Source organism: Balaenoptera physalus (assembly GCF_965194825.1).
Source record: "Balaenoptera physalus genome assembly, chromosome: 13".
Taxonomy (NCBI): Eukaryota; Metazoa; Chordata; class Mammalia; order Artiodactyla; family Balaenopteridae; genus Balaenoptera; species Balaenoptera physalus.
The window spans coordinates 89,000,517-89,016,505 of NC_138892.1; the positions used below are offsets into that span (position 1 = coordinate 89,000,517).

At 36.5% G+C, this 15,989-nt stretch overlaps 1 protein-coding gene across 4 annotated transcripts in view; it reads left to right on the plus strand.

The window, feature by feature from the left end:
- The window catches only part of SOX5 (SRY-box transcription factor 5), a 990,465-nt gene that overhangs the window by 849,416 nt on the left and 125,060 nt on the right, over positions 1-15,989 (plus strand). For all 4 annotated transcript variants that reach the window (XM_082419737.1, XM_082419736.1, XM_082419738.1 and 1 more), the window contains one exon: positions 9,285-9,408. In XM_082419737.1, coding sequence (XP_082275863.1) covers positions 9,285-9,408 — 124 coding nt within the window. The remainder of the gene's footprint in view (positions 1-9,284; positions 9,409-15,989) is intronic.

Consider the following 15,989-nt stretch of genomic DNA (forward strand, 5'->3'; position numbering starts at 1 on the left):
CAACTTCAGTGTGACTGTTGGCAAGTGAGAGGCAGGGATTGCAATTTGAGCAGTGTTTTTATGTTTCTGTATCACTCAATGAGATTGTCTTTAGTCTTCCAAGTAGATTAATTGGAAGATAAATTGACTCCTTTATTCTAAATTTTAGTGTAGGGTTTTGTTTTTTTTTCTTTCATTTTCTAAATACCATTGCATTGGGTAGGATAAACTTACAAATTGACTTTCTATTATGTGAAATGAGAAAACACAGACTATTAGTGGTCATTGACGATCCCATGCCTCTTCTTGCTAATGGTGGAAAGTCAGCTTTGCTATCCTGGTTACTCCAGTTTGGGTAATTATATCCTGCCTACCTGAACCCCTCTTGTAATCTCATTTGGAATATTATATTTTCCATTTTCTCAAAAACTGCTGTATAGTGTCGCTGTGTGCTTCTAAACAGCTGCTATGCTCCCCACCAAAGGTGGCTGAATTTCAGTTGGAGGTGAATTGATCCCTAAAGACCATGTGTGCTTGAATACTATGGTACTCATCGGACTAAATTCTTGAGGAACATTTGAAAAGTTTCAGATTTTACATTTTATTTGTCATTGTGCTGACTTAAATCATATAGCTGCATTTCATTTTAACATTTGTGTATGTAGTTTAAACAGGTCTTCTACCATAACTTCCTGTTTTTTGAGCTCTCACACAAACTGCTCCTTGGTATCATGGAGTAGTCCCTCTAGTTTTCTGATTCCTGTATTTTTCCCAGTCAAGTAATGCCTTCCGGCCTTCCAGGCCTCTCTTCCTGGGGTCTAAAGCCCATTGTCGTTCAAAAGCAGCTTTGATTTCCTCATAACCTATCCTTGCTGAAGCCCCCCTAATTCCCTCACTTTCCCCAACCTGTGACCAGAAACTCAGAAAACTCACAGAAAAGGGAAGACTGACAGCATCATAATTCATGTGGTCTCTTCTCAGGCCTTAGACTTTTCCATCACCCCTTTTTAATCGTCTGTGGTTACTTTCTTTTCCATTTCTCACAGTAACCATCCAAAACTTCCGTACCTTTGCTGAACTCCCTTACTCAATCCCAGCATCTCTCATTTTCAGCATATGATTTTGCCTTCAACGTTGAGTAAATTTCTTCCGTCGGACCTGATTTTCCTTACCTTCTCATTTCCCTACCGGTAGAACATTATCGGTTTATATCCGCTTGTATAGCTTCATTCGTCAGGGCCCAGAGAATGAGATGTCATTCCCAGTCGAAGCAAATCCCTACACCTCCGCCTTGCCTTTCAGCCTCCTCTGCAATTTGGTCCACAAGTTAATTGTTCTTTCCTACATTTCAAATTCTCAATTTCCATTTGCCCCTTCCAGCCAGTAAATGTGCTACTACCTAAAACTCTGCTACTTAAATAAAATCTGTGCATCCCTACGCAGCTGCCATCAAATGTCTCTCCTAATGCCTCACCCAGCCTTCTCTGAAGAATCGTCTACATTTGCCATCCCCTTTTTCTTGCCTGTCATTCAGTGCTCAACCTTTCGGAATATCCATTCTAGTGGATTTGTTGTTGTTAGATTCCATCACCATCTTCTAATAAAACTCTCCCAGAACATATTATTTTTGTCTCTAAAATACTCTTTCTGCTACACTTTTCACTATTAAGTCCCTACCTCAACCTTGATATTCCATTGGTTTTTGTGATACTGTACTCAAGATTTTCTTTATTCTTATCTTACTCTCTCTCTTAAGACTCCTCTTCCTCTGCCCTTTCTTGAATTATTGTTGTGACCCAGATGATTTTAAGCTGTCTTCTCTTTATCCTTCAAACCCTCTTTAGATTATCTAGTTCACTCTCATCAACAAGTGATCCCCAAACCATAGCCTCTAAAATCTCTTCACTAGCTTCAGACTGCAGTATCAGTCTGCTAGTAAGGTATCTCCTTAATACCTTAATAATGGAACATTATTTAGGTACCTCAAACACATGTGTTCAGAACCATATTCATATCTTTCCATGAAAACTATCACTACCCTGTATGTTTTGTTGTTGTTGTTTCATACCAGTATAAATAGTTACATAAACTAGACACCTGAAAGTGATCGTGACTCTGTCCTCTTCTCCTTTTTTACATATATAGTTTCTTTTTTTTTAGGTACAGAGATTTCTCATATACCCACACATTTATAGCCTCCCCCATCATCAACATGTACCTAGTCTCCACGCTTTGCCTCTTAAATCTTTCTCCCTATGCCCACCAGAGTATACCACCTAACCTACTTAAGTGGTCCCCAGAGCCTACAGGGGAATCTCAAGTTTCTTACAGTGAAACACAGACTGATTCAGGCAGACTTTCTAACACTGGTTCTCGCTTACATTTTTGCTGTTCTACACTGCTTGGTGGTTTCCCCCTCACATGATATTTTTTCTTGTCCCTGATAATTTGCTCATTTTGTCTCCCATCTGCTTGGAATTCTTTTTTCACACTCCCACCTCTTTGCCTGGCTAACTCCTACTTATCCATTCAGACCCTACACCTGCTGGACCTATCTCTGTGAGGCCTGCCTTGACTTCTTCTGGCTGTGTTAGGAGTCTCTCGTTTGTGCTTCCATAGTTTCCCATACAAGTGTCTATTGTTGAACTAATGGCAGTGTATTCTAATTATCTATCCATTTGTCTGACCAGACTTCTGAAATCATCTTTGTATTCCTAGTTACCAAAAAAGTATACGTTCTAGTTAGTAGAAATGTTGATTGAATGAATAATAAACAGACCCATGGGACTGGAAGCTAAATTAATAATCTTAAATATCTACTTGATTATTAAATAGTTTCAGGGAACCACTGAAGGGTTTTGCAATAGAATATTTACATAAAATATAAAATATTTAACTATGAATAATTGATAAGTATTTACTTGTTCTTTTACAAGTGTGATAATGTGATTGTGTTGGATTCATAAAATTTTAGAGGGCAAGATTACATGCAGTATCTATGTGGTAGAATTATAAAAAGTGTTAAAACATAATATTCTATCTTAAGGTTTAAAAAATATAGGAAGTAGCATCTTAAATTTACTGTGAGTTATTCAAACTTGTGAATAACATGCCCCCATTAAAAAGACCAAAATTTTGTGACAAAAGTATTTTGTTGAAATTTAATTATAAATGGCACACATTTTAAACCTTAATTAGGAGCTTTAAGGGAATTCATCCATTAAGTAAAAGAAAATAAGTGAAGTTAACAGTGAATAGGATTTGGAAATAGTCAAAACTGGCAAATATATGAGAATGAAATACTAACATTATATAACAAATTTGTTTTAGAATGTATCCAGGAAACATTATACTGTTTTGATGTGATACGTCCTTTTCTCCCAAAGGTGGACTAATTTTCAGCATCAAGGAACTAAAAATTACTTAAGATACAGCAGTAATACAGTTGGTGCTCATTATCTGTGCTAGTTATGTCCTATAAAGTTGCCATGAACACTGAATTATCAAATACTGAACGATTTTCCTCCTGGAGGAAACACAAAGTTAGGTTCCTGAGAGTCTTTGGTCACACCATTTTCATCAGCTGATCAATACATAGCCTTGTTTTATGTGTGTTTCTGTTTATAGACACCTTATTAATATTTATTATTGATTCTATGTGCATTTTAAACAGCAAAAATTGCCACAATTTCTTGCTACTTTGCACAGGTCTGTGAGTGACCACAAAAGCACAAGTACAAGTAAATTTGGGGAGGATGCAAGTAAATTTTATTGAGTAGGCAAATTGGCAAATACAGAATCTGCAAATAATGCGGATCGACTGTTTTTGAAATGTGTTTTTAGTTGCATAGATGAATTAACTACATATTTTGGATTGTATATATTTTACTGTTTACTTTATTCTGAATATTACTACAATGCTCTGTAATTTTTCCTATGCTGTTCTAAAATAAACACATCATTGGGACTATGAAATTAGGATTATTTTTCATTTTAGTTCCTCCTCTCCCTTGTAATTCCTCCTGCTCCCCACCCCCAGTTTTTTCCCAAGTGTTGGAAAAGAGTACTAGATTGTTAGGAGATGTAGTTTCAGTGTTAACTTTGCTCTTACCTAAATGTGGGATCTTGAACAATTTATACGGCCAAGCTAAGTCTCATTTCTTTATCAGCACAATGATTGTGTTATGCCAGATAATCTCTAGGCTCTCTCAGCCTTAATAGTGTTATTCTACATACGTGGATCTTGGAAAATTCAGACACTAAAACAAGTTACAGTACTAAAGCAGGGGCTTCCCTGGTGGCGCAGTGGTTAAGAATCCGCCTGCCAATGCAGGGGACATGGGTTCAAGCCCTGGTCCGGGAAGATCCCACATGCCGCGGAGTAACTAAGCCCACGCGCCCACAGCTACTGAGCCTGTGCTCTAGAGCCTGCGTGCCACAGCTACTGAGCCCACGTGCCACAACTACTGAAGCCCATGCGCCTAGAGCCTGTGCTCCGCAACAAGAGAAGCCACCGCAATAAGAAGCCCATGCACTGCAACGAAGGGTAGCCCCGCTCAACGCAACTAAAGAAAACCTGCATGCAGCAACGAAGACCTAATGCAGCCAAAAAAATATTAAAAAAAAAAATTAAAACAAATAACTAAAGCAAAATGCTTCTTAATAATCATAATAAAATACACAGATTTTTTTAAAGCCCCAGAATTTATTGCAATTTATTCTTAAAATATGAAAATTTTTATCTGAAAAATTATTATAAATTATTAGCGTATGAATGAATTACCTGGGTAAAAGCTGTCACACACAAGTAGATAGACTAATGTACATGCAACAACCAGTTAAACAATATAACAAGAACACATTAACTTTACGATAACAAGAAAAGTAATTTTTTAAAACCTAAAAATAAAACTACCAAGAAAGCTACAATAAGTATATGAAGCAAAAGAAGATTTGAATAAATTAAAAGATGTAACCTGTTATTGTCCATCAAGCCATTAGGTTAATGAATTCAAAGAGAAATTCCATATCCTAAAATTATCATGGAAAAATAAACGTAAATAAAGCCAGGAAATATTTGAAAAAGAAAATAGTAATGATAGAGTACTGTAAAAGCAAACTTTTATAATTAAAACATCATGTTATTAGAACATGATAGGCAGGCATATCTGTCCATTACAGAAGTATGTAATAAATTTCCAGTATTTCTGTATTACTTTTCTATTTCTTCATGCATGCATAATTCTAAGAATCATGGATTTATCATGATGTATATAACCTTTTATCTATACATTAAGAATAGGAGCCCAAAGCAGCTGGTGTTTCATGCTGCCATTTTTCTCCGGTGAAATTGAATTCCTTCCTGGTCGTTAAAGAACTTTGTTTTCCACAGGCCTTTTGTGGACATTTGGAGGTGGGGCACGAAGAAGTAATTACAAAGACAGGACTATATAATACATTGTTCTTCTTTATTTATGAATTATCAATTCATATAATAATTTCAGCTGCTGCTGTAAGCTCTAGAGTTACAATAATAAATAAGTTACAGCCTCTTTCCTAAATAAGTTCATAGGTCATAAGGGAGGCTCAAGTTATACAAGTAACTATTATTCAATACAGTAAGTATTGTGTTAGCTTTATGAGGTTAAAGAAGTAACAGTTCTTTCTGCCTGAGAATTGACACCATAAGAAAGAAGTGCTTCACAGGCCAAGACATTATGTGGGTCTCAGAAGCCTTTGAAAAATGAGTAGAATTTTGCCAAGAAGAAAAGGAAAAGAGAAATTACTAAAAACAGAGGAGAAAATACTTTTGAGCCTGTTCAAGCGTGGAAAAACACCTAGTATGCAAGGAACTTTTCATGATCCATTGAGGCAAAAGTACAGAATATCTGAAGGAGGGAAGCAGAAATGCCTGGAAAGATGGTCTAGGAGCTAATTGTGAAGATTCCTGAATACCATGTGAAGGGATTTGGTCATTATTCTCTAAGTAAAAGTAACCATCAAAAGCTTTTCAGAAGAGGAGCATGTGAAATACAGATACAAGACTGATTTAGAAGGAACTCTATGAGGAATATAGTTTAACGTCCTATGAGCACCAGACCTGTAATAGGCAGAGTCTCCCTTCAACTACTTATATACCTGAAAGTCCTTTGTAACTCAAGGCAAAATATGAAGAAGACAAAAAGATTTGTCGACAGTGACTTCAGCATTCTTTAAGACAGTTCTTCTCAAACCTGGGTGCACATTGGAATCATCAGGGGAACGTTAAAAAATGCTGATGGCTGGGTCTCACCCCTGTTGATTCAGATTTAATTCACCCCTGTTGTCTAGGAAACAGTCTAGTCTGGGCATTGAGAGTTTTTCAGAGCTTGCCAGGTGATTCTAAAATATACCTTCAAGTTTAAGAACTACTGCACTAAAATAAGAAGCTACTGTTTCTGCAATTGTAGAAGTTATTTTTCCCAAATTTTAAGGTCTCTGAAGTTTGGATGACTCTTACAACCCTTGTATGTGTTTCATTTGAAATTCCTTTCTTCTTCCCTCTAAAGTGCTCTTATTAAATTTATAACCATCGTATACATTGTATAACGAATGGCGTCTTAGAAAGGAGGAGACGTACTATATAAAATATAATAACTTACAATGAGATATAAAGGATACATAGTAGCTGGTGATAACCCTTAACCAGCGTGGCCAGTTTGTTGTTTCTTTGTTTGCTTGTTACTCTGGTCAGTGTCCTCTTCTTACACAGAACGAGCGCCCATGCTGTTTTTTTGGGGTTATTTCCAACATCTTTATTGGAGTATAATTGCTTTACAACGGTGTGTTAGTTTCTGCTTTATAACAAAGTGAATCAGTTATACACATACATATGTTCCCATATCTCTTCCCTCTTGCATCTCCCTCCCTCCCACCCTCCCTATCCCACCCCTCTAGGTGGTCACAATGCACCGAGCTGATCTCCCTGTGCTATGCGGCTGCTTCCCACTAGCTATCGATTTTACATTTGGTAGTGTATATATGTCCATGCCACTCTCTCACTTTGTCACAGCTTACCCTTCCCCCTCCCCCCATCCTCAAGTCCATTCTCTAGTAGGTCTGTGTCTTTATTCCCATCTTGCCACTAGGTTCTTCATGACCTTTTTTTTTTTTCCTTAGATTCCATATATATGTGTTAGCATACTGTATTTGTTTTTCTCTTTCTGACTTACTTCACTCTGTATGACAGACTCTAACTCCATCCACCTCACTACAAGTAACTCCATTTCGTTTCTTTTTATGGCTGAGTAATATTCCATTGTATATATGTGCCACATCTTCTTTATCCATTTCTCTGTTGATGGACACTTAGGTTGCCTCCATGTCCTGGCTATTGTGCCCATGCTGTTTTGCCTTCAAACATCTCCCTCTTGTTTCAGGCCACTTTTTCCTACATACTTGCTCGATGCACACTTTCTAATTTTTGAGACTTCAATCAGTTGTTTTCCATTGGTGTCTACATAATGTTTATCTTTTCTCCAGTATGTTCAAAAAATGTGGGCCGTAGTGATATAAGCTTTTTAACCTTCAGCTCTAACCTTAAAACATTCTCTTTTTGTTTTCCTGGTTGTGTTGTTCACTTTTAGTTTCACTCTGGTGGCAGCGATAGGTTTAAAATCCTTTTGGCTAAAAGAAATCCTTTGCAATGTGGAGTCATTTCTGAAAACAGATTGCTCATTCTTACAGTGCTTGTTCCTCTGTTTGCCTGGCTGGCTGGCTGGCGCTCTCTCTGTGTCTCTTTCTCTCCCCTCACCCTTCCTCCTTTTCTCTCTCTCTCTCACCCCCTCCTCCGCCCCCTCAACACGCACACACACCAAAATCTCAGAAATACCTCAGAGGTTTACTATGAAAGATGAAATGGTGGAGAAACTGAAGGTGGACCTTTAAAGTGAGAAATTATGAGAATTATCAGAATCATGTGTCTAAGAATGTACAATGCCAGTGAGAGAAAGGGAAAACAAGTCCGGAGATATTTCAGAGTTGCTGTTAAGGTTAGCGACTGAATGAATTTTTTTGTTTGTTTGTTTGTATATGTGTTTGTTTTACTTTTAACCATTATCCCCACTGTAATGTAAGCTCCATGGACATAGGATCTTGTTTGTTTTGTTCACTATTATGTCTGTACTACCTAGCTCATTTTCTTATACATAGTACGTGTTCATGAAATATTTGTTTATTTTCCAAATAACTGACTTAATGTGAGGAAGAAACAGTAAAGGAGAATAAAGTGTCAGCTGTGATCTTTAGCATGCTCCTAAATTCTCATTCGTATGCTCTCTGACAAACACTAACCAATAACCATGTCCCCCAGAGAAATCTTGCTTAAATATTTGGAAAAAAATCCTAGGTATTTTAGTAAAGGACAACCTCTGCATTAGTAACAATGTGACACAGCTGCAGAAATGACTGCATTAGTTTATATTTCTAGAAATTACCGTTCAATTAAAAGAAAATAGTGATTCCATTGTATTAGATTATTTATTTACTGATATGAACCCCACATCCTGAGAGTGACACCAGAAAATTAAGGTGTATTCTAAAGACGGCAACCCAAAGAGAGGCCGTGTGGTTTGAGGAGTGGTTCAATTGCCTCAGAAAGGATAGATGAATTCAAAAGATCCAAGGGACTAGATCATAGACATAGTTTTGACTCCCCCATTCCATGGCCACAGGCAAGTCAGTTTTCTTTCGGCCTCAGTTACCTCTTCTATAAAGAATGGGGAAAGTCTTTATTACTCTCTAAGCTTTCTTTCAGCTCTTTGATTCAAGAACTTAAAAAAAAAACTTAGTATTATGCATGAACATGAGAATTATCTTCAAGTAACGAAGAGCTGTTTGTATATAAAATGGTACCAGTTTAATTTTGTTTTAGGAGGTAGAATTAGCCCTAACAGGTGGGATTTACAGAAGGAGATTTTAGTTCAACCTAAGGGATACTTTTTTAATCATTATATTAATGCAGTAAGAAAAGACTTGTAGTATGAAGTATTGATGCTTCATCACTGTAAAGGATATCATCATGTAGGGAAATTATTCACCAGGTTACAAAGTGAACTTGATAACACCTTCCAGTTAAAGTATTCAGTATTCTGATTCTCCTGTCTAAAGTAGTCCTAAGACATAGCCTCACATCCAGGGTTCTATCTAGCAAGCTTGTATGCCAGTATATTGAATTGAATAATTTTTTTCTTATATCATAAGGGTGGGAGGGTGGGAAGCATAGAGTATCAAAACTTCTTCTCTTTGATTCACTCTAATACGTTCAGCAGGTTCAAGGTCAACTGCCGCCATTAATGATTCCTGTATTCCCTCCTGATCAACGGACACTGGCTGCAGCTGCCCAGCAAGGATTCCTCCTTCCTCCAGGCTTCAGCTATAAGGCTGGATGTAGTAAGTACCACTGATTTTTCACTTGGGAGTGGGTGGAGGGCATGGCTTTAGGCAATTTAGTATTCCTGCCACACCAAGAAATGAGGTCACCCATATAGCACTTTTATTTTAAAGAGGAAACACACAGAAAGTGTAGAAAAGGATTTATGTTGTATTTAAGAGCTTAGATTATTTCTATGCTTCTGAAGCCAATATTTGCTTTTTATAATTTTGTTTCATAACTTTCATTTCCAGTGTATTCTTAAATTATGAATATAATTTTCAGGTTCAGTTTATTTTTATGTAGGTAAGACAGGAATATGCATTTTAATAGCTTTCCATTGCCCTTTAAGATAAACCCAAGTTTCCTAATGTGAATTAGTTGGCCTTCCATTATCCATCTCCTCCCTACATTTACAGCCTAATTTCTCATTAGGCTTCTTTTAGTTCTTAGACCGAACCATACTCTTTCTTGACTTTGGACTTGAATTGTCTGTGTTCACTCTCCTTGGTCTTCTGAACCTCTTCCAGCTTAGACAGGGAAAGCTGGCCTGCTCTAGTTAGATCCCTTTCTCCAGGTTCCTTTGGATCCTGTGTATTTCCTTTCACTTTAATTGTAAACTCTATGAGGGCCAGTGCTCATTCTGTCTCACGTATTGTTATATCTAAACTTTTAGTACAATTTCAACTATTTGTTGAATGAATGAATAAATGATTGAGCATTCATTACAAACAATACAAGGGCATTTTTACACTAAGTGATAGGCTATATTGAGATAACTGTTTATATTGCTTATTAACTTTACTTGCCTGTGATTTTATGACTTTTTTAAGGAAAATCAAAATTACACACTGTTAGTTTTAGAAACAATCTAATAATTGAAATATTTTCATTGATCAAAGTAGAATACCATTGAAAACAATTAGCAAAGTATTATCATTTTAGATTATTTATATAGAATATTATTTTGTAAATTCCAGTAGATTTTGGTTCATTTATATGTTAATAAATTGTCACATTAGCATCTTGCTATGCTTCAACACTTATTGCATTTGAGAAATTCTTTTGAACATTACTAGGAATCAGATCTGCTTCCTGTTAAATGATGTTTTGAATTTTCATATTTAACATTTATTCCTAGTTTTTAAACCTTTCTTTATACAGCAATGAAGAAATGGGATGTAATATTTTAAAGCCATATGAGTGAGTAGATTGCAACTATGGAGTCTAGGTAAAAGTGAACTGAAATGAGGAGTATAAAAATTCATACTTGTAAGCACTTTGCTCTTTGCAGTTTTTAACATGGCTTTTTCACATCTTTCTCTTGACTTTGGTTTCCTGTGTTTTAAGATGGTGTTCTCACTCCTTAATGTATTTATTTAATATTTATTTAATATTATTTGTTGCATAATACTGTCTTTGTAGATTGATTCATCCAGAAACACCAACTTCTTTGTATAGCTAAGGACTATATTTATATCCTAAATATTTAAATTCTAAAAATAATTTAAATTTTAAGAAGAGAATTTTAAATTCAATTGCTACATTGATTTCTGAGTTTTTAATTATAAAAGATTTTTTTGTTTCCCTTTACCTAAGGAATTACTATTCACATTAAATGCATGTTGCCAATATGTTTTTCATAGCCTTGGTTACTAAAATGAAAAAAAAACGACACTTTTAAAAATCATCCGTTGCCTCAGACTGCACCTGCAATATGTACATATAGACTAGTTCTGTTTTTCAAAAAGAAATTTTTTAAGCAACTGTAGACATAAGTTCCATTAGCGAATATTGTGCTGAAGAGAAAAGCACATTGAGTATGAACAATAGCATAACTGGGGGCCTGGAAAAGGTCAAGAACACCTCTGCCTCACTCCCATTTGACAGAGTTGGCATAGCAAATTTGTTCAGTGTTAACGTAATGTGGCGTGGAGAAATGTTTCCCTTCCTAAAGTTGTTAATATATTAACCATTTGATATTCATACCTTCAGTACTTAAAGTTATAAGTGATACCACTTCTTTTGTATCCTTGGAAGTAAAATAGAATAAAGCCTCTAGAGCTGCTGGAAAGCTTGAAATAAGCATCATGCCAAACTCTAAAGCTAAGAAAAAGCCAGTAGTAAAAGAAAATGCCACCCTTGTTGACACTCTCACACTGTCAGTTTGAATGAGGAGCTGGGTGGAAGCGATAAATAGTCCAGACTACTTATTTCCTCCATAATCATGTTGCAGGAAAGGAATCGAGGTAGGGAAAGAAATCTTGCCATCTTCTCTCTTCAGTGGGACTTCCTATTTTATTCCCCCCATAACTGTCAATCATATGTCACTTCTCTGGCTGTCATTTGTTTTAATTTGAGTAATATCACATAGTTCTCAATGAAAGAGACACTGACTAATCCATCTTGATTTGAGTTTCAAGTAAATATGAAAGGTATACTATTTTTTGGTATCAAATACTCTCAAATGCTTTTCATCAATCCATTCAAGAAAGTATTGATGATAAATTTTTCTGTTTAGACTATGTGTTTTGATAAATAAAATTAAAATATTTGAAACTACACATGAAAGTTAAAATGTTACCAATGGGGAAAAAATAAAAACACCAGTTGGGTAACCTAACCATCATCAATTGACTAAGTTTCTTCCTTTTCCAAAAAAGAAGGTTCTAGTTGGAAATAAAGGTATTTTCCCTTTAAGAAATATGATGGTAGAAACACGGTGTGAAATGGACACCTACAGAATGTAGTTGCTGGAATTTCTCTTAACTGCTAGAAAGCATGTCATAAAACAATATAAGAATAAATTAACAGCACAGCCAGAGACTTCAGAGCAAGCTGGCTAGATAGAAAAGAAGCTTTAGAGAATGTTGTAGTCCACTCTTATCTGTGAATATGTAGGTCAGTTTACAAACATCAATATATTCTCAGAATTTCAGTTCTGTTTTGGTGTTTGCTGTTAGTGAAATCAAGCATGAAACCACACTTCTTCATGAATCTATATCTAGTTATTGCCTTTCTTACTTATTATTTAAAGTCTAAAAATACTTCCAGACTTCTAAGGAGGTAAAAATAATGGTGTATTATTAAATGGACTGCTTTAAATATATAGAATAACTTGAAAAAAGTTATGTAAAAACACTGGTTTAACATTCAGGGAAAAAAAATAAGGAAGTAATCTGTATTTTTAACTTACCAGTTCTGTGAAAATTGTCAATTCAGTTGCTACATGTTAAACACACCCCAAATTTTATATTGCAGTAATTAAAAATCCCAATTTTAAATTATGTTTGTGGGTACTAGCTCATTTTAATCAGAAAACAATCATTGAAGTCCTTGAAATAAATTTGTAAAACTAAATAACTAAAACCCTGGGAGTTCCCTGGTGGTCTAGTGGTTAGGATTTGGTACTTTCACTGCTGTGGCCCGGGATCAATCCCTGGTTAGGGAACTGAGATCCCGCAAGCCACATGGCTAGGCCAAAATTAAAAATAAATAAATAAATGGTAGTTCCAATTCTGAATTATAAACTGAATGTATGTACAAATGAGTTGGTTCAAGTATACTCTGGATGGTTGAAGAGTCCGAGGACACAGTCCATTTGCTTCTGCTGGAAAGTCTGAGTGGAGTTCTAAGCTCTTAACCAAAGACTTGAACCTGTGAACTGCAAAGCTTGTATCAGGTAGATTTTTTTTTTTTATTAATTATTTATTTATTTATTTAGGCTGCATTGGGTCTTCGTTGCTGTGCGCGGGTTTCCTCTAGTTGGGGTAAGCAAGGGCTACTCTTCATTGCGGTGCGCGGGCTTCTCATTCTCTTGTTGCCAAGCACGGGCTCTAGGCGTGCGGGCTCAGTAGTTGTAGCGCATGGGCTTAGCTGCTCCACAGCATGTGATATCTTCCCGGACCAGGGATTGAACCCGTGTCCCCTGCATTGGCAGGCGGATTCTTAACCACTGGGCCACAAGGGAAGCCCCTAGCCCAACATTTTAGACTCGAGAGGGACATTTGAGATAAGGTGGTTGAAGGTCGTGAGTTTCGTCAATACCAATTTCTCTGACCCCAACTTTCAGTTCTCTTTCCACAACACTCAGCTTCCTTGCACCCCAGCCCCCCACTCAGGTTAAGTGCTGTTTCTTCAGAGCACATATTTTATAGGCAGAAAGGAAAGGAATAGGTGCTTCTCTTTTTACTAATGACTATAGTCCTCTGCCTCTCTCCTTTTTGTTTGGGTGTAAAATTTCTAGCCACGTAATTCTAATAGATGCTTCAGAAATTTTTGACAGGAAGACATTTTATGTGGAAATTTAAAAAAATGTACAGGAAGTCAAAATCCAATAAAATAACCCATTTTCTGTACATAGTAGGAAACAGTTGTAAAAGAGTTGGCTTGATAGTTTGGCCCAAAGTGTCAAATTGAATGTGTCACATAGCTACAGATACAGTATCTTTCCCTAGAGATGGGCTATAGTTCCCAAACTAATGGGCTGTAGTTCCCAAACTGTGCTAAGGTACCAGGGTGCTGAAGCTAATTCACAGGGGCACACAGGATATTTTCAAATTTCAAGGAGAATACAGAGGCATCTCTCAGACACTACATAAATTACCTGAGTTGTTTGAAACATATTACTTAATAAAATGGAGCAGTTGGACCTTTCTTTTGTCTTAGGAGTGTCACGAAAGAATTATTGAGCCACTGATGGTGCCTGAATCCAAGACATTTAGGAACTTGTGGCCTAGTATATTATATATTCATTTTTTTAATGTTATAACCTTTTTACTTGGAAGTTATGGTTATTGACCTATCATATTACAACCACAGAACAGAATATTATAACAAAATTTATCTTGCACTTATAGGGATATGTATAATATTATTCAGATAAGCAATTGATTTGCCTCATTGTGCTACTTTTTTTTTTTAACATCTTTATTGGAGTATAATTGCTTTACAATGGTGTGTTAGTTTCTGCTTTATAACAAAGTGAATCAGTTATACATATACATATGTCCCCATATCTCTTCCCTCTTGCATCTCCCTCCCTCCCACCCTCCCTATCCTACCCCTCTAGGTGGTCACAAAGCACAGAGCTGATCTCCCTGTGCTACGCGGTTGCTTCCCACTAGCTATCTGTTTTACGTTTGGTAGTGTATATATGTCCATGCCACTCTCTCTCTTTGTCACATCTTACCCTTCCCCCTCCCCATATCCTCAAGTCCATTCTCTAGTAGGTCTGTGTCTTTATTCCCGCCTTGCCACTAGGTTCTTCATGACCTTTTTTTTTTTTTCTTACATTGTGCTACTTTAATTGTCCTTGTGCAAGTTGTTGAGATTCAGTTTCCTGACCTACAAAATGGATTAATAACACTCATTTTACTGAATTGTTACAGAGATTAAATAGGATTATATATGAAGCAGTGCCTACCATTGTGTCTATCTTATTAGGTTACTTATAAATGATGGATACTGTGTATATAATACCAGCAAAACATACATCCTGTGTCTCCCCTCACCAAAAAAAAAAAAAAAAAAAAAAAAGATTATATTAGAAACACACCCAGCAATTAATTACATTTCATGTCCTATATAGCAGCGGTCCCCAACCTTTTTGGCACCAGGGACCGGTTTCATGGAAGACAATTTTTCCACGGACCAACCGGTGGGCGGGGGGCGGGCTTCAGGTGGTAAGGCCAGCGATGGTTCAGACGGAAATGCGAGCGACGGAGAGCGGCAGGTGAAGCTTTGCTCGCTAACCTCCTGCTGTGCGGCTCGGTTCCTCGGAGTGGGGGCTGGGGACTCCTGCTATATAGGATCAAATTCATTCTGCCACACCGGAATGAGACTTCCTCTGACTAGGAAAATACAGTTGTTTACGGAAAGTTATTTTAGTGCTGATGGAAACATTTGTCTCTTAACTATTTTAATTATAATCACCAAGTTTTAAACTTTTTTTATTATCATTTTACACTTGTCTATTAGAGCTCATGTTGGAAAAGATCATGTGATTTTTTGGAAAATGTATTTAGTCATTGTTTTGGCTATATGAAGCTAGAAATATATTCACGTACTCATTCTGCATTTTAACACATTGATTAATTTTTCAGAAATGTGCTAAATAGAATAGCCGTATAAAGTTACTGATTGAAATATTTAATTGCCTTCTGAGATTAGCTGAAATAAATAGAAGTCGATGAGCCAAGCTGAATAAACTTAAAATATGCTGTACTTACTCTTCATCAGTTTTCTGAACAGTATTTCCGCTTCCAATAAAAAAGGAAACTCTCAGTTAATTAGTTCCTCATATACCACGATAAAATTAATGTTTAGGAGTTAAATACCATAAACTTCCTCAGGCACATTTGCTGATGTGTTCCTGTTTTTAGTTAGTGTCACATGTTTCATTGTTTAATGGGGGTATCATGTGGGTTTCATTATATCTCTCTGGTGCAGAGGGTCCATGTGTCTGGCATTTTTAGGAGACTGCATGCTAATTTCTGATTTAACTATGTCAGCTGTGTCAGCCGACATACAGGTCAGTCAGTGCTGAAACAATCACCAAATCACAAGCTAAAAACCATTGACATGGTATGCTTTTATTGAA